The sequence below is a fragment of the Petromyzon marinus genome, unplaced genomic scaffold (assembly GCF_048934315.1).
Source record: "Petromyzon marinus isolate PM22_M1 ecotype Great Lakes invasive population unplaced genomic scaffold, UKy_Petmar_22M1.pri1.0 PM_Scaffold_361, whole genome shotgun sequence".
In the NCBI taxonomy this organism is placed as follows: Eukaryota; Metazoa; Chordata; class Hyperoartia; order Petromyzontiformes; family Petromyzontidae; genus Petromyzon; species Petromyzon marinus.
Genome location: NW_027423348.1, coordinates 675 through 20206, shown reverse-complemented (window position 1 = coordinate 20206; position 19532 = coordinate 675). Strand labels below are relative to the sequence as shown.

The window sequence follows — 19532 nt, the reverse complement described above, 5'->3', positions numbered from 1 at the left end:
GCTTCCTATTGCTCAACCACATTATGTATGCTGATGATTTGGTAATAGCTGCACATTCGGAGGAGGAGTTGGAGACGCTGCTGCTGAGACTGGAGCGTGCCACTAACAGGTGGGGCCTTACCATCAGCCCCACCAAAACTAAGCACCTGCCTGGGTATTTTGTACCATCGGACACTCCACCCCCACAACTCCCAATCGGTGATGGGGCAGTTGTGGAGAGAGTGGAGAGTTTCCCATACCTGGGCAGTGTGCTTATGACTGGCTCCAGTTTAACAGCAGAGGTCTTACTCCGAATCAGTCGAGCGGCAATATCTTTTCATTGGTTGCGTAACGCTGTGTGGAAGCTACCTGGTCTGTCGCTCCGCACTAAGCTTCAGGTCTTCTCGGCCCCGGTCATTCCCTCCCTTCTCTACGCTTGCGAAACGTGGACCCCCCCTAATGGAACATCTTCGCCGGTTAGAAACATTTAGGCTGGCCTGCCTACGATACATCCTGGGTTTAACCAGACTGGATTGTGTGAGGAGCTCAAAAATCCTTGAAAGATCTGGGCAAGGTCCCATCGGTGAGCTCCTCCGGCGGGGAAGGCTGCGATGGCTGGGTCATGTAGCCCGCATGCCCAGCCACCGCATGCCGTAACAGCATTTGTTCGGCCGGATTGAGGGGGCTAAGCGGGCGCGGCACGGGCTAGAGAAGAGATGGAGTGATGTGGTACAGGAGGACGTGGAGCTGAGTGGACTTGCCGATGACTGGTACCAGCAGTGTCAAGATCGGCCTCTGGAGGAGGCTCATGAAGGATGCTACTGGGCAGTTGGAGGTAGTCGCCCTCCAACAACAACTGAGGGCAGAGGAGCGACGCTCAGAACGAGCGGAGCGCCGGGTGGCTTAAAGCACAGCAGGTTGGCACAGTAGGGGGGACAGGTGGTGCATCAGCCACTCATCTCAGTCAGTCGACCCGTGGCACCTGGGTCTGCCCCGTGACCTGCCAGCGGGCGTTCGACACTTCACGTGGCCTCAGGGTGCACATAGCCTGGCACAAGCGTCGTGGTGACGTCACCGCCACTTAGTGGCGAATGGCAGTTGTAGTTGTTGTTGTGTCACTGTGTGTGTCACTGCACAGACTGTAACAACTACAGGGGCATCTCACTCCTCAGTGTGCCGGGAAATGTCCTGCAAGGAATATTCAACATCGCCTTGCCAGGCACGCTGAGGAGAGGCTTGCGGAGCCCCAATGCGGTTTCAGGAAAGGGCGGTCCTGCACAGATGCCATATTTTCTGTCCGTCTGCTACAGCAGAGGTGTAGGGAATTCCAACAAGACCTACATCTCTGCTTTATTGACCTGGTCACGGCCTATGATACCATCAGTTGGCCTGGGTTCTGGGTTGTTCTTCGTGCTTTTGGAGTACCTGACCCTCTGCTTACGATCATTAAGGACCTTCATGATGGTGAGCGGGCCCGGGTAAAACTACGTGGCCGGGAGTCAGAGCCATTCCCTGTACACCTTGGGGTGCGACGGGGATGTCCTCTGGCTCCCACATTATTTAACATCTATTTTGACCACGTAGTTCGTGAAGCCTTTAATAGCTGTACCGGGGGAATCTCCATATGGTACAGATATAATGGGAGGCTGATCGATGCCTGGGTGTGGTCAAAGGATGGCTCCCTATTGCTCAACCACGTTATGTATGCCGATGATTTGGTAATAGCTGCTCATTCAGAGGAGGAGTTGGAGACGCTGCTGCTGAGACTGGAGCGTGCCACTAAGAGGTGGGGCCTTACCATCAGCCCCACCAAAACTAAGCACCTGCCTGGGTATTTTGAACCATCAGACACTCCACCACCACAACTCCCAATCGGTGATGGGGCAGTTGTGGAGAGAGTGGAGAGTTTCCCATACCTGGGCAGTGTGCTTATGACCGGCTCCAGTTTAACAGCAGAGGTCTCACTCCGAATCAGTCGAGCGGCAATATCTTTTCATCGGTTGCTTAATGCTGTGTGGAAGCTACCTGGTCTGTCGCTCCGCACTAAGCTTCAGGTCTTCTCGGCCACGGTCATTCCCTCCCTTCTCTACGCTTGCGAAACGTGGACCCCCCTAATGGAACATCTTCGCCGGTTAGAAACATTTAGGCTGGCCTGCCTACGATCCATCCTGGGTTTAACCAGACTGGATTGTGTGAGGAGCTCAAAAATCCTTGAAAGATCTGGGCAAGGTCCCATCGGTGAGCTCCTCCGGCGGGGAAGGCATGCGATGGCTGGGTCATGTAGCCCGCATGCCCAGCCACCGCATGCCGAAACAGCTTTTGTTCGGCCGGATTGAGGGGGCTAAGCGGGCGCGGCATGGGCTAGAGAAGAGATGGAGTGATGTGGTACAGGAGGACGTGGAGCTGAGTGGACTTGCCGATGACCGGTACCAGCGGTGTCAAGATCGGCCTCTGTGGAGGAGGCTCGTGAAGGATGCTACTGGGCAGTTGGAGGTAGTCGCCCTCCAACAACAACGGAGGGCGGAGGAGCGACGCTCACAACAACGAGCGGAGCGCCGGGTGGCTAAAGCACAGCAGGTTGGCACAGTAGGGGCACAGGTGGTGCATCAGCCAGTCATCTCAGTCAGTCGACCCGTGGCACCTGGGTCTGCCCCGTGACCTCCTGCCAGCGGGCGTTCGACACTTCACGTGGCCTCAGGGTGCACATAGCCTGGCACAAGCGTCGTGGTGACGTCACCGCCACTTAGTGGCGAATGGCGGTTGTTGTTGTTGTGTGACTGTGTGTGTGTGACTGTGTGACTGTGCGTGTGTGTGTCTTTGTGACTGTGTGTGTGACTGTGTGTGTGTGACTGTGTGACTGTGTGTGTGTGTGTGACTGTGTGACTGTGTGTGTGTGACTGTGTGACTGTGTGTGTGTGTGACTGTGTGACTGTGCGTGTCAGGCTGTACAGTCAACCCACGCGTCTCCACCGCTCCACCCCGGCGCTGGAGTGGAGCCGTCGGTCCCTGCAGTGGCCCAGAGCCACCACGGAGGCGGCCACCCACAGCACTCGGCACCAACTCCACCATCACCTCCACCATCACCACCTCCACCACCTCCACCACCACCACCACCTCCACCACCAGGGTGACTGGCCGGGGGTGACTGGGGGGTGACTGGCTGCAGGGTGCCTAGCGGGTGACTACAGAGTGACTAGCGGGTGACTGGCTGCAGGGTGACTGACTGCAGGGTGACTAGCGGGTGACTATAGAGTGACTAGTGGGTGACTACAGAGTGACTTGCGGGTGACTACAGGGTGACTACAGAGTGACTAGATGGTGACTATAGGGTGACTACAGAGTGACTAGAGGGTGACTACAGAGTGACTATAGGGTGACTAGCGGGTGACTACAGAGTGACTAGTGGGTGACTACAGAGTGACTAGCGGGTGACTACAGAGTGACTAGCGGGTGACTAGAGAGTGACTACAGAGTGACTAGAGGGTGACTACAGAGTGACTACAGAGTGACTACAGGGTGACTACAGAGTGACTAGAGGGTGACTACAGAGTGACTACAGAGTGACTACAGGGTGACTACAGTGACTACAGAGTGACTACAGAGTGACTAGCGGGTGACTACAGAGTGACTAGAGGGTGACTAGCGGGTGACTACAGAGTGACTAGAGGTTTAACTTGGACCCCCCCCTTCCCCTCTCCCCCAGCGCCCTCCGCCTTGAGGGCTGGGAGCTCCGTGTCTCTGACCAGCAGCAGCAGCAACAACACAGAGAGCACCTACAGCTGTAGCTGTGGGGGTGGTGGTGGTGGTGGTGGCGGTGGTGGTGGTGGTGGTGGCGGTGGTGGTGGTGGTGATGGTGATGGTGGCGGTGGTGATGGTGGCGGTGGTGGTGGCAACAATTCACGACCGACCCACCAACCCCTCCTGCTCGTGCAGGGCAGCTGCTGTCTGCACGGTGAGACTACGGGACAGGGAGAGACGGTGGTGGTGGTGGTGGTGGCGGTGGTGGTGGTGGTGATAATGGCGGTGATGGTGGTGGTGGCGGTGGTGGTGGCGACGGTGGTGGTGGTTGTTGTGGTAATGGCGGTAGTGGTGGTGGTAATGGCGGTGGTGGTGGTTGTTGTGGTGGTGGTAATGGCGGTGGTGGTGGTGATGGCGGTAGTGGTGGTGATGGCGGTGGTGGTGGTGATGATGGCGGTGGTGGTGATGGCGGCGACGGTAGTGGTGGTGGTTGTTGTGGTGGTGGTGGTGGTGGTAATGGCGGTGGTGGTGATGGCGGCGACGGTAGTGGTGGTGGTGGTGGTACGGTTCGTGGGGTAGTGGTCTTTGGGGGGGGGGGGGGGTGATGTAGCGTCGTCAACGCGATCCTCACTCCGCCTGCGTTCGCTTGGCCGCAGTTGACGTCCAGGGGTCTGTAGGGGGCCCCCCACCCCCCCCCCCCCCCCCCCCAACCTGTGCAAGGGGGGCAGGCGACAGGGAACCATTTAACAACGGTGATCGGCTGAACGAACGCAAATGTCGCCCGTTACATTCGTGTAAAACGTTTGAATTAGCTCGCCCTCGGCCCCGCCGCTATAACGGCGATTAAGTCGGGACTGCCAGTTGATTTCTCGGGCCTGCTCCGGCCCCGCGGGCCCGGACCTGGGATGAGAGAGGGAGGGAGCCGGGGTAGGGGGTAGGGGGGGTGACAGGGAGGGTGACAGGGAGGGTGACAGGGGGGGGTGACAGGGAGGGTGACAGGGAGGGTGACAGGGGGTGACATTGTGCGTGTGAGTGTACGACACTCGGGTCTGGAGGGACTCCGATGGCGTCTAGCTCAACAGCCTGACTCTCTCCAAATCGTTCTCCAAGTTGACATTTGTTGTTGAATGTCAACCCCGGGCTGAAAATCGTGGCTCCGCCCCTGGTCATACACACACTTCATATGCACACACGTCATACACACACGTCATACACACACGTCATACACACACGTCATACACACACGTCATACACACACGTCATACACACACTTCATATGCACACACGTCATACACACACGTCATACACACACGTCATACACACACGTCATACACACACGTCATACACACACGTCATACACACACTTCATATGCACACACGTCATACACACACGTCATACACACACGTCATACACACACGTCATACACACACGTCATACACACACGTCATACACACACGTCATACACACACGTCATACACACACGTCATACACACACGTCATACACACACACGTCATACACACACGTCATATACACACGTCATACACACACGTCATACACACACGTCATACACACACGTCATACACACACGTCATACACACACGTCATACACACACGTCATACACACACGTCACACACACACGTCATACACACACGTCATACACACACTTCATATGCACACACGTCATACACACACGTCATACACACACGTCATACACACACGTCATACACACACGTCATACACACACGTCATACACACACTTCATATGCACACACGTCATACACACACGTCATACACACACGTCATACACACACGTCATACACACACGTCATACACACACGTCATACACACACTTCATATGCACACACGTCATACACACACGTCATACACACACGTCATACACACACGTCATACACACACGTCATACACACACGTCATACACACACGTCATACACACACGTCATACACACACGTCATACACACACGTCATACACACACACGTCATACACACACGTCATATACACACGTCATACACACACGTCATACACACACGTCATACACACACGTCATACACACACGTCATACACACACGTCATACACACACGTCATACACACACGTCATACACACACGTCATACACACACGTCATACACACACGTCATACACACACGTCATACACACACACGTCATACACACACGTCATATACACACGTCATACACACACGTCATACACACACGTCATACACACACGTCATACACACACGTCATACACACACGTCATACACACACGTCATACACACACGTCATACACACACGTCATACACACACGTCATACACACACACGTCATACACACACGTCGTACACACTTCATACACACACGTCATACACACACGTCATACACACGTCATACACACACGTTATACACACACGTGTCTGTCTCCCCGTGTCTCTCTCTCCCCGTGTCTCTCTCCCCGTGTCTCTCTCTCCCCGTGTCTCTCTCTCCCCGTGTCTCTCTCTCCCCGTGTCTCTCTACCCCCGTGTCTCTCTCCCTCCGTGTCTCTCTCCCCCCGTGTCTCTCTCCCCCCGTGTCTCTCTCCCCCCGTGTCTCTCTCCCCCCGTGTCTCTCTTTCCCCCCGTGTCTCTCTCCCCGTGTCTCTCTTCCCCCGTGTCTCTCTCCCCCCGTGTCTATCTCCCCGTGTCTCTCCCCGTGTGTCTCTCTCTCCCCGTGTCTCTCTCCCCCCGTGTCTCTCTCCCCCCGTGTCTCTCTCTCCCCGTGTCTCTCTCCCCGTGCCTCTCCCCGTGCCTCTCCCCGTGTCTCTCTCCCCGTGTCTCTCTCCCCGTGTCTCTCTCTCCCCGTGTCTCTCTCTCCCCGTGTCTCTCTCCCGCCGTGTCTCTCTCCCCCCGTGTCTCTCTCCCCCCGTGTCTCTCTCCCCCCGTTTCTCTCTCCCCCCGTGTCTCTCTCCCCCCGTGTCTCTCTCCCCCCGTGTCTCTCTCCCCCCGTGTCTCTCTCCCCCGTGTCTCTCTCCCCGTCTCTCTTTCCCCCCGTGTCTCTCTCCCCGTGTCTCTCTTCCCCCGTGTCTCTCTCCCCCCGTGTCTATCTCCCCGTGTCTCTCCCCGTGTGTGTCTCTCTCCCCCCGTGTCTCTCTCCCCCCGTGTCTCTCTCCCCCCGTGTCTCTCTCCCCCCGTGTCTCTCTCCCCCCGTGTCTCTCTCCCCGTGTGTCTCTCTCTCCCCGTGTCTCTCTCTCCCCGTGTCTCTCTCTCCCCGTGTCTCTCTCTCCCCGTGTCTCTCTCTCCCCGTGTCTCTCTCTCCGTGTCTCTCTCCCCGTGTCTCTCTCCCCGTGCCTCTCCCCGTGCCTCTCCCCGTGTCTCTCTCCCCGTGTCTCTCTCTCCCCGTGTCTCTCTCTCCCCGTGTCTCTCTCCCCGTGTCTCTCTCCCCGTGTCTCTTCCCCCGTGTCTCTTCCCCCGTGTCTCTCCCCCCGTGTCTCTCTCCCCGTGTCTCTCTCCCCCCGTGTCTCACTCCGTGTCTCACTCCGTGTCTCACCCCGTGTCTCTCTCCCCGTGTCTCTCTCTCCCCGTGTCTCCCTCTCCCCGTGTCTCTCTCCCCGTGTCTCTCTCCCCGTGTCTCTCTCCCCCCGTGTCTCTCTCCCCCCGTGTCTCTCTCTCACCCCGTGTCTCTCTCCCCCCGTGTCTCTCTCCCCCCGTGTCTCTCTCCCCGTGTCTCTCCCCCCGTGTCTCTCTTCCCCCGTGTCTCTCTCCCTCCGTGTCTCTCTCCCCCCGTGTCTCTCTCCCCCCATGTCTCTCTCCCCCCGTGTCTCACCCCGTGTCTCACCCAGTGTCTCACCCCGTGTCTCTCCCCGTGTCTCTCTCTCCCCGTGTCTCTCTCTCTCTCCCCGTGTCTCTCCCTCCCCGTGTCTCTCTCTCCCCGTGTCTCTCTCTCCCCGTGTCTCTCTCTCTCCCCGTGTCTCTCCCTCCCCGTGTCTCTCTCTTCCCGTGTCTCTCTCACCCCGTGTCTCTCTCTCCCCGTGTCTCTCTCTCCCCGTGTCTCTCTCCCCGTGTCTCTCTCCCCGTGTCTCTATCCCCGGGTGTCTCTCTCCCCGTGTCTCTCCGTGTCTCTCTCACCGTGTCTCTCTCCCCCCGTGTCTCTCTCTCCACCCGTGTCTCTCTCCACCCGTGTCTCTCTCCCCCCGTGTCTCTCTCTCCGTGTCTCTCTCTCCCCGTGTCTCTCTCCCCATGTCTCTCTCCCCCCGTGTCTCTCTCCCCGTATCTCTCTCCCCGTGTCTGTCTCACCCCGTGTCTCTCCCCGTGTCTCTCTCTCCCCGTGTCTCTCCCCCCGTGTCTCTCTCTCACCCCGTGTCTCTCTCTCCCCCGTGTCTCTCTCCTCCCGTGTCTCTCTCCACCCGTGTCTCTCTCCCCGTGTCACTCCCCGTGTCTCTCTCCCCGTGTCTCTCCCCCCGTGTCTCTCTCTCACCCCGTGTCTCTCTCTCCCCCGTGTCTCTCTCCTCCCGTGTCTCTCTCCACCCGTGTCTCTCTCCTCCTGTGTCTCTCTCCACCCGTGTCTCTATCCTCCCGTGTCTCTCTCCACCCGTGTCTCTCTCTCTCTCCGTGTCTCTTTCCGTGTCTCACCCCGTGTCTCTCACCCCGTGTCTCACCCCGTGTCTCTGTCCCCGTGTCTCTCTCCCCGTGTCTCTGTCCCACCAGCCGCGTCCCGTCTGCTGAGTCTGTCTGTGGACAGCGAGCCGAGTTTGTCTGTGGACAGCGAGCCGAGTTTGTCTGTGGACAGCGAGCCGAGTTTGTCTGTGGACAGCGAGCTGAGTTTGTCTCAGCTGTCCGAAGACTGCTCCCAGCGCTACCGCCTCCAGGACATCACGGACGTGGAGGTGATGGCGCGCATACAGGAGGAGAGTACGTGGCACGCACACACACACACGTACACACACACAACAACAACAACAACCGCCATTCGCCACGACGCTTGTGCCAGGCTATGTGCACCGTGAGGCCACGTGAAGTGTCGAACGCCCGCTGGCAGGAGGTCACTGGGCAGACCCAGGTGCCACGGGTCGACTGACTGAGATGACTGGCTGATGCACCACCTGTGCCCCCTACTGTGCCAACCTGCTGTGCTTTAGCCACCCGGCGCTCCGCTCGTTGTTGTGAGCGTCGCTCCTCCGCCCTCCGTTGTTGTTGGAGGGCGACTGCCTCCAACTGCCCAGTAGCATCCTTCACGAGCCTCCTCCACAGAGGCCGATCTTGACACCGCTGGTACCAGTCATCGGCAAGTCCACTCAGCTCCACGTCCTCCTGTACCACATCACTCCATCTCTTCTCTAGCCCGTGCCGCGCCCGCTTAGCCCCCTCAATCCGGCCAAACAAAAGCTGTTTCGGCATGCGGTGGCTGGGCATGCGGGCTACATGACCCAGCCATCGCAGCCTTGCCTGCCGGAGGAGCTCACCGATGGGACCCTGCCCAGATCTTTCAAGGATTTGTGAGCTCCTCACACAATCCAGTCTGGTTAAACCCAGGATGGATCGTAGGCAGGCCAGCCTAAATGTTTCTAACCGGCGAAGATGTTCCATTAGGGGGGTCCACGTTTCGCAAGCGTAGAGAAGGGAGGGAATGACCGTGGCCGAGAAGACCTGAAGCTTAGTGCGGAGCGACAGACCAGGTAGCTTCCACACAGCGTTACGCAACCGATGAAAAGATATTGCCGCTCGACTGATTCGGAGTGAGACCTCTGCTGTTAAACTGGAGCCAGTCATAAGCACACTGCCCAGGTATGGGAAACTCTCCACTCTCTCCACAACTGCCCCATCACCGATTGGGAGTTGTGGGGGTGGAGTGTCCGATGGTACAAAATACCCAGGCAGGTGCTTAGTTTTGGTGGGGCTGATGGTAAGGCCCCACCTCTTAGTGGCACGCTCCAGTCTCAGCAGCAGCGTCTCCAACTCCTCCTCTGACTGAGCAGCTATTACCAAATCATCAGCATACATAACGTGGTTGAGCAATAGGGAGCCATCCGTTGACCGCACCCAGGCATCGATCAGCCTCCCATTATATCTGTACCATATGGAGATTCCCCCGGTACAGCTATTGAAGGCTTCACAAACTACGTGGTCGAAATAGATGTTAAATAATGTGGGAGCCAGAGGACATCCCTGTCGCACCCCATGGTGTACAGGGAATGGCTCTGACTCCCGGGCCACGTAGTTTTACCCGGGCCCGCTCACCATCATGAAGGTCCTTAATGATCGTGAGCAGAGGGTCAGGTACTCCAAAAGCACGAAGAACAACCCAGATACCAGGCCTACTGATGGTATCATCGGCCTTGACCAGGTCAATAAAGCAGAGATGTAGGTCTTGTTGGAATTCCCTACACCTCTGCTGTGGCAGACGGACAGAAAATATGGCATCTGTGCAGGACCGCCTTTTCCTGAAACCGCATTGGGGCTCCGCAAGCCTCTCCTCAGCGTGCCTGGCAAGGCGATGTTGAATAATCCTTGCCAGGACCTTTCCCGGCACACTGAGGAGTGAGATGCCCCTGTAGTTGTTACAGTCTGTGCGGTCCCCCTTCTTAAAAAGGGGGACCACCGGGGCATCCTTCCAATCCTGCGGAACCCGTCCAGTGGTCCAAACTGTTGTTATGATGTCATATAGGGCAGTCTGTGCACAAATGCCACCCTCAGCATTTCGCTTGGGAGATCATCTCTGCCCGCTGCCTTTCCTGGTCTCAGACTCCGGATCGCCTTCAGTACTTCCTCAACAGATGGCACCTCAGCCAGACACTCACAGGGGGTGACTTCTTCCAATATTTGAGGCACCGCAGCCTCAGCAAGGTCATCTTCACTTTGTGCCATTATGTTTTCCTGGCTGAGGGATTTTCCCTCCCCCAGGACCTCACAGAAATGCTCAGCAAATCTGCAAACCTGTTCCTGGGGGTCGGAGATTGGATCACCGTTTATTCCCCTAATGATGGTAATAGGTGTGGCGCTGCAGGTTACTTTTTTGATGGAGTTATTTAGAGATTTGTGATCACGGGCCACTGAGGCAGACTCCATCTCCTCAACAACCTGCAACCACGACCCATCCTTGCAGTGCCTCACGGCTCCCCCAACCTCCGAGCGAAGGCTGCGGTAAGCCTCCTCATTCTCTAACGTGGGATTCTGTAGCCGATGACAGTGGGCCTGTCGCTTTTTCTCAACCATCCTGAACACCTCCTTTGTCAGCCAGGGTCTCTGGGGAGGTCTGGACCGCGTACCCAAAGCAGCCATTGCAGCTGCATGAGTCACAGTCCTAAACCTCGCCCATTTATCCTCGACATCAGGAGGAGTCGGGGAAGATGCCAATCCCAGCCGCAAGCGATGATGAAATTCTCGCTTGCAACTTTCATCAGATAACTGAGACCAAGCCACTTTAGATTTGAATGGAGTCCTGGGTGTACACCCACCACAGGAGTGGAAGAATGGCAGTCGCATCTTACAGATGACTAGTCGATGGTCAGAGGGCAGATCAGTTCCACGGTAGATCCTAGTGTCAAGGACATGGGCTCGCATCCGCTGGTCTGTCACTATGTAGTCCAGAAGATGTTCTTGTTTGAACCCGGCATCCATCCATGATGTTGTGTGGATGCGCCGATGCCGGAACAGCGTGTTGGTAATTACAAGCCCATGGGCTGCACAAAAATCTAGCAGCCTCCTACCGTTGTTATTGGGCTGATCTGGCCCATGCCGTCCAATCACTCCAGACCAGGTGCCAGCATCATGACCAACCCGGGCATTGAAGTCACCTAACATGATGACTCTATCCCGAGGGGCCACTTTAGCCAGCACCTGTGACAGGAGGTCATAGAAGGCATCTGACTCATCGGCTTTGCCTGCATCCCTCCACGGATGTTCATCTTCGGTGGGGGAATAAGTAACCACGACCACCATTCCTCGCCTCCGGTTGATGGTAAGGCGAGCCCAAAGTAGCCTGGGGCTTACAGCTTCCCACACCTCACCGCCATGCTCCCACGCCCCCTTAATTCTTTTGTTCAAAAGAAGAGCCACACCCTGTTGTTTGGCAGTCTGCTGCCCCGAGTAGAGGACTGTCCACCCCTCATGGTGGCAGGAGCCAGAACCGGTCCACCGGACCTCCTGAATGCCACATAGATCCAGGCGGTACCGGTCCAGCTCCTGACAGAGGAGTGGCAGCCTCTCCTCCACAGTGAGCGTTTGAACATTCCACGTGGCCACACGAAGTAGTTTTTCGTTGTTTCTGGAGGAGCCCCGAGGGTAGAGATTCATTCTCCTGGCTCCGACAATTGGGGTTTGGCCAGGAGACGTCATAGACGCCTGGCCCCCCGGGGCCTCCGGCACAAGCTTATTAGTTATATACTTAATTCGCGGTTTAGTGGTAATTAATTGAAGGTGGAGGGGTTACCAGCCCCTCGCACCAGTCCAGAGCCCGCATTTAGCCCCTGTGGTGGACACATATGCCATGAGGGGAGGAGCCAATCGAAAATATACACGCACACACACGCACGCACACACATACACACAGACACACACGCACATACACACGCACACGTACACACACACACGTATACACGCACACGCACGCACCTACCCACCCACTCACCCACCCACTCACCCACTCACCCACCCACTCACCCACCCACTCACCCACCCACTCACCCACCCACTCACCCACCCACTCACCCACCCACTCACCCACCCACTCACCCACCCACCCTCTCACCCACTCACTCACCCACTCACTCACTCATCCACCCACCCACCCTCTCACCTACCCACCCACCCACCCACTCACTCATTCACTCACCCACCCACCCACTCACTCACCCACCCACTCACCCACCCACCCTCTCACCCACTCACTCACCCACTCACTCACTCATCCACCCACCCACCCTCTCACCCACCCACCCACCCACCCACTCACTCACCCACTCACCCACCCACCCACCCACTCACTCACCCACTCACCCACTCACCCACTCACCACTCACCCACCCACTCACCCACCCACCCACTCACTCACCCAGCCACACACTCAACCACCCACTCACCCACCCACTCACCCACTCACTCACCCACTCACCCACTCACTCACCCCCCCTCTCGCCCATCCACCCACTCACCCACCCACTCACTCACCCACTCACTCACTCACTTACTCACTCACCCACTCACTCACCCCCTCACTCACCCACCCACTCACCCACCCACTCACCCACCCACTCACCCACCCACTCACTCACCCACTCACCCACTCACTCACCCACCCACTCACTCACCCACTCACCCACCCACCCACTCACCCACCCACTCAACCACCCACTCACCCACCCACTCACCCACTCACCCACCCACTCACCACTCACCCACTCACCTACTCACTCACCCACTCACCCACCCACTCACCCACCCACTCACCCACCCACTCACCCACTCACCCACCCACTCACCACTCACCCACTCACCCACCCACTCACCCACTCACCCACTCACCCACCCACTCACCCACTCACCCACTCACCCACCCACTCACCCACCCACTCACCACACACCCACCCACTCACCCACCCACTCAACCACCCACTCACCCACCCACTCACCCACTCACCCACTCACTCACCCACTCACCCACTCACCCACCCACTCACCCACCCACTCACCCACCCACTCACCCACCCACTCAACCACCCACTCACCCACCCACTCACCCACCCACTCACCCACTCACTCACCCACTCACCCACCCATTCACTCACCCACTCACTCACCCACTCACCCACCCACTCACCCACCCACTCACCCACCCACTCACCACTCACCCACTCACCCACTCACTCACCCACTCACCCACCCACTCACCCACCCACTCACCCACCCAATCACCCACTCACCCACCCACCCACCCACCCACTCACCCACCCACCCACTCACCACTCACCCACTCACCACTCACCCACTCACCCACTCACCCACCCACTCACCCACACACTCACCCACTCACCACCCACTCACCCACTCACTCACTCACCCACCCACTCACCCACCCACTCACCACTCACCCACTCACCCACCCACCCACTCACCCACCCACTCAACCACCCACTCACCCACCCACTCACCCACTCACCCACTCACTCACCCACTCACCCACTCACTCACCCACTCACCCACCCACTCACCCACCCACTCACCCACCCACTCACCCACCCACTCAACCACCCACTCACCCACCCACTCACCCACCCACTCACCCACTCACTCACCCACTCACCCACCCACTCACCCACTCACTCACCCACTCACCCACTCACCCACCCATTCATTCACCCACTCACTCACCCACTCACCCACCCACTCACCCACCCACTCACCCACTCACCCACTCGCTCACCCACTCACTCACCCCCCCTCTCGCCCATCCACCCACTCACCCACCCACTCACTCACCCACTCACTCACTCACTTACTCACTCACCCACTCACTCACCCCCTCACTCACTCACCCACTCACCCACCCACTCACCCACCCACTCACCCACCCACTCACCCACTCACCCACCCACCCACCCACTCACCCACCCATTCACTCACCCACTCACTCACCCACTCACCCACCCACTCACCACTCACCCACTCACCACTCACCACTCACCCACCCACTCACCCACTCACCCACCCACTCACCACTCACCCACTCACCCACTCACTCACCCACCCACTCACTCACCCACCCACTCACTCACCCACCCACTCACCCACCCACTCACCCACCCACCCACTCACCCACTCACTCACCCACCCACCCACCCTGCCACCCCCCCAGGCCTCCGTCAGGAAGCGGTGTCCTCGGTGAGGAGGAGGAGGAGGAGCTCCGCCCCTCAGCGCTCCTCCTCCACCCCCTCGCTGCCTGGCTCCTCCCCCTCGCTGCCCGGCTCCTCCTCCTCCCTGCCCGGCTCCACCCCCTCGCTGCCCGGCTCCTCCTCCTCGCTGCCCGGCTCCTCCCCCTCGCTGCCCGGCTCCACCCCCTCGCTGCCCGGCTCCACCCCCTCGCTGCCTGGCTCCTCCCCCTCGCTGCCTGGCTCCACCCCCTCGCTGCCCGGCTACCACCAAGACCACCACCAAGACCACCACCACCACGATCACCACGATCACCACAATCACCACAATCACCACGATCACCACGATCACCACGACGAGGAGGAGGAGGTGGTGGTGGTGGTGGGCGGCTGGACGAGGAGGAGCAGCAGGAACAGGCCACAGGATTGTGGTCACTCTGGGCGTGGGAGCGTCAGGTGAGGTGGGGGGCGAGGTGGGGGGCGAAGTGGGGGGGGGTGAGGTGGGGGGGGGGGTGAGGTGGGGGGGGTGAGGTGGGGGGGGGCGAGGTGGGGTGGGGGGGGCAAGGTGGGGGGGGGTGTTGGTGGTGGCCGTGAACGGGAATTGAACTCGGCTCTCTGACGGGTGCAGAGAGCAGAAATTCACTAAACCACTCACACACTGACTCACCACTCACTCACCACTCACTCACCCACTCACTCACTCACCCACTCACTCACTCACTCACCCACTCACTCACTCACCCACTCACTCACCCACCCACTCACTCACTCACCCACTCACCCACTCACTCACCCACCCACTCACTCACTCACCCACTCAATCACCCACTCACTCACCCACTCACTCACCCACTCACTCACTGACTCACCACTCACTCACTCACCCACTCACTCACCCACTCACCACTCACCCACTCACTCAGTCACTCAGTCACTCACTCACTCACCCACCCACTCACTCACCCACTCACCCACTCACTCACTCACCCACTCACTCACTCACTCACCCACTCACTCACCCACTCTCACTCACCCACTCACTCACTCACCCACTCACTCACCCACTTACTCACCCACTCACCCACTCACCCACTCACTCACTCACCCACTTACTCACCCACTCACTCACTCACCCACTCACCCACTCACTCACTCACCCACCCACTCACTCACCCACTCATCCACTCACTCACTCACTCACCCACTCACTCACTCACTCACCCACTGACTCACTCACTCACCCACTCACCCACTCACCCACCCACTCACTCACCCACTCACTGACGCACTCACCCACTCACTCACACACTCAGTCACCCACTCACTCACCCAGTCACTCACCCACCCACTCACTCACCCACTCACTCACCCACCCACTCACTCACCCACTCACTGACTCACTTACCCACTCACTCACACACTCAGTCACCCACTCACTCACTCACTCACCCAGTCACTCACTCACCCACCCACTCACTCACCCATTCACTCACCCACCCACTCACTCACCCACCCACTCACTCACCTCACCCACTCACCCACTCACCCACTCACTCACCCACTCACCACTCACTCACCCACTCACTCACCCACTCACTCACTGACTCACCCACTCACCACTCACTCACTCACTCACCCACTCAGTCACTCACTCACCAAGTCACTCACTCACTCACTCACCCACTCACCCACTCACTCACTCACTCACCCACTCAGTCACTCACTCACCCAGTCACTCACTCACCCACTCACCCAGTCACTCACTCACTCACCCACCCACTCACTCACCCACCTACTCACTCACCCACCCACTCACTCACTCACCCACTGACTCACCCACTCACTCACTCACCCACTCACTCACCCACTCACTCACCCACTCACTCACTCACCCACTCACTCACCCACTCACTCACCCACTCACTCACTGACTCACTCACTCACACCCACTCACTCACTCACTCACACCCACTCACTCACTCATACATTCACTCACTCACTCATACACTCACTCACTCACCCACCCACTCACTCACCCACTCACTGACGCACCCACTCACTCACTCACTCACCCACTCACTCACTCACCACTCACTCACCCACTCACCCACTCACTGACTCACTCACTCATACACTCACTCACCCACCCACTCACTCACCCACTCACTGACTCACCCACTCACTCACTCACTCACCCACTCACTCATTCACCCACTCACTCACTCACCCACTCACTCACCCACTCACTCACTCACCCACCCACCCATTCACTCACCCACCTACCCACCCACCCACCCACTCACTCACCCACTCACTCACTCACCCACCCACCCACTCACTCACCCACTCACTCACCCACCCACCCACCCACCCACTCACTCACTCACCCACTCACTCATTCACCCACTCACTCACCCACTCACTCACTCACCCACCCACCCACTCACTCACTCACCCACCCACCCACTCACTCACTCACCCACCTACCCACCCACCCACTCACTCACTCACCCACCTACCCACCCACCCACCCACTCACTCACTCACCCACCCACCCACCCACTCACTCACCCACCTACCCACCTACCCACCCACCCACCCACCCTTGCCCCTGCTGCTGTTCGAGGCTACCTGGGGAGCTGCAGCTGCTGTGCCTGTGTGTGTGTGCTGAGCGTCGCAGGATTGGTGACGGGTCCACGACTCGCTCTCTCAGCGGAGACCAGCCTGGACTGACCCGGCACAACCAGCACACGGCCACGGGTACAACAACAACAACAACAACCGCCATTCGCCACTAAGTGGCGGTGACGTCACCACGACGCTTGTGCCAGGCTATGTGCACCCTGAGGCCACGTGAAGTGTCGAACGCCCGCTGGCAGGAGGTCACGGGGCAGACCCAGGTGCCACGGGTCGACTGACTGAGATGACTGGCTGATGCACCACCTGTGCCCCCTACTGTGCCAACCTGCTGTGCTTTAGCCACCCGGCGCTCCGCTCGCTGTTGTGAGCGTCGCTCCTCCGCCCTCCGTTGTTGTTGGAGGGCGACTGCCTCCAACTGCCCAGTAGCATCCTTCACGAGCCTCCTCCACAGAGGCCGATCTTGACACCGCTGGTACCAGTCATCGGCAAGTCCACTCAGCTCCACGTCCTCCTGTACCACATCACTCCATCTCTTCTCTAGCCCATGCCGCGCCCGCTTAGCCCCCTCAATCCGGCCAAACAAAAGCTGTTTCGGCATGCGGTGGCTGGGCATGCGGGCTACATGACCCAGCCATCGCAGCCTTGCCTGCCGGAGGAGCTCACCGATGGGACCCTGCCCAGATCTTTCAAGGATTTGTGAGCTCCTCACACAATCCAGTCTGGTTAAACCCAGGATGGATCGTAGGCAGGCCAGCCTAAATGTTTCTAACCGGCGAAGATGTTCCATTAGGGGGGTCCACGTTTCGCAAGCATAGAGAAGGGAGGGAATGACCGTGGCCGAGAAGACCTGAAGCTTAGTGCGGAGCGACAGACCAGGTAGCTTCCACACAGCGTTACGCAACCGATGAAAAGATATTGCCGCTCGACTGATTCGGAGTGAGACCTCTGCTGTTAAACTGGAGCCAGTCATAAGCACACTGCCCAGGTATGGGAAACTCTCCACTCTCTCCACAACTGCCCCATCACCGATTGGGAGTTGTGGGGGTGGAGTGTCCGATGGTACAAAATACCCAGGCAGGTGCTTAGTTTTGGTGGGGCTGATGGTAAGGCCCCACCTCTTAGTGGCATGCTCCAGTCTCAGCAGCAGCGTCTCCAACTCCTCCTCTGACTGAGCAGCTATTACCAAGTCATCAGCATACATAACGTGGTTGAGCAATAGGGAGCCATCCCTTGACCGCACCCGGGCATCGATTAGCCTCCCATTATATCTGTACCATATGGAGATTCCCCCGGTACAGCTATTGAAGGCTTCACGAACTACGTGGTCAAAATAGATGTTAAATAATGTGGGAGCCAAAGGACATCCCTGTCGCACCCCAAGGTGTACAGGGAATGGCTCTGACTCCCGGCCACGTAGTTTTACCCGGGCCCGCTCACCATCATGAAGGTCCTTAATGATCGTGAGTAGAGGGTCAGGTACTCCAAAAGCACGAAGAACGACCCAGAGCCCAGGCCTACTGATGGTATCATAGGCCTTGACCAGGTCAATAAAGCAGAGATGTAGGTCTTGTTGGAATTCCCTACACCTCTGCTGTAGCAGACGGACAGAAAATATGGCATCTGTGCAGGACCGCCCTTTCCTGAAACCGCATTGGGGCTCCGCAAGCCTCTCCTCAGCGTGCCTGGCAAGGCGATGCTGAATAATCCTTGCCAGGACCTTTCCCGGCACACTGAGGAGTGAGATGCCCCTGTAGTTGTTACAGTCTGTGCGGTCCCCCTTCTTAAAAAGGGGGACCACCAGGGCATCCTTCCAATCCTGCGGAACCCGTCCAGTGGTCCAGACTGTTGTTATGATGTCATATAGGGCAGTCTGTGCACAAACGCCACCCTCCCTCAGCATTTCGCTTGGGAGATCATCTCTGCCCGCTGCCTTTCCTGGTCTCAGACTCCGGATCGCCTTCAATACTTCCTCAGCAGATGGCACCTCAGCCAGCCACTCACAGGGGGTGACTTCATCCAATATTTGAGGCACCGCAGCCTCAGCAGGGTCATCCTCACTTTGTGCCGCGATGTTTTCCTGGCTGAGGGATTTTCCCTCCCCCAGGACCTCACAGAAATGCTCAGCAAATCTGCGAACCTGTTCCTGGGGGTCGGAAATTGGATCACCGTTTTTTCCCCTAATGATGGTAATAGGTGTGGCGCTGCAGGTTACTTTTTTGATGGAGTTAAATAGAGATTTGTGATCACGGGCCACTGAGGCAGACTCCATCTCCTCAGCAACCCGCGACCACCACCCATCCTTGCAGCGCCTCACGGCTCTCC

General features: G+C 58.1%; 1 protein-coding gene across 1 annotated transcript in view; it reads left to right on the top strand.

The window, feature by feature from the left end:
* LOC116958329 (uncharacterized) overlaps positions 1-17330 on the top strand; it is a gene marked incomplete at its 3' end in the record, with an annotated part of 33759 nt that extends 16429 nt beyond the window's left edge. The window contains exons 4-8 of the mRNA XM_076064257.1: positions 2922-3106; positions 3683-3931; positions 8416-8619; positions 14558-15026; positions 17251-17330. Coding sequence (XP_075920372.1) covers positions 2922-3106; positions 3683-3931; positions 8416-8619; positions 14558-15026; positions 17251-17330 — 1187 coding nt within the window. The remainder of the gene's footprint in view (positions 1-2921; positions 3107-3682; positions 3932-8415; positions 8620-14557; positions 15027-17250) is intronic.
* Between the last annotated feature and the right edge of the window lie 2202 nt (positions 17331-19532).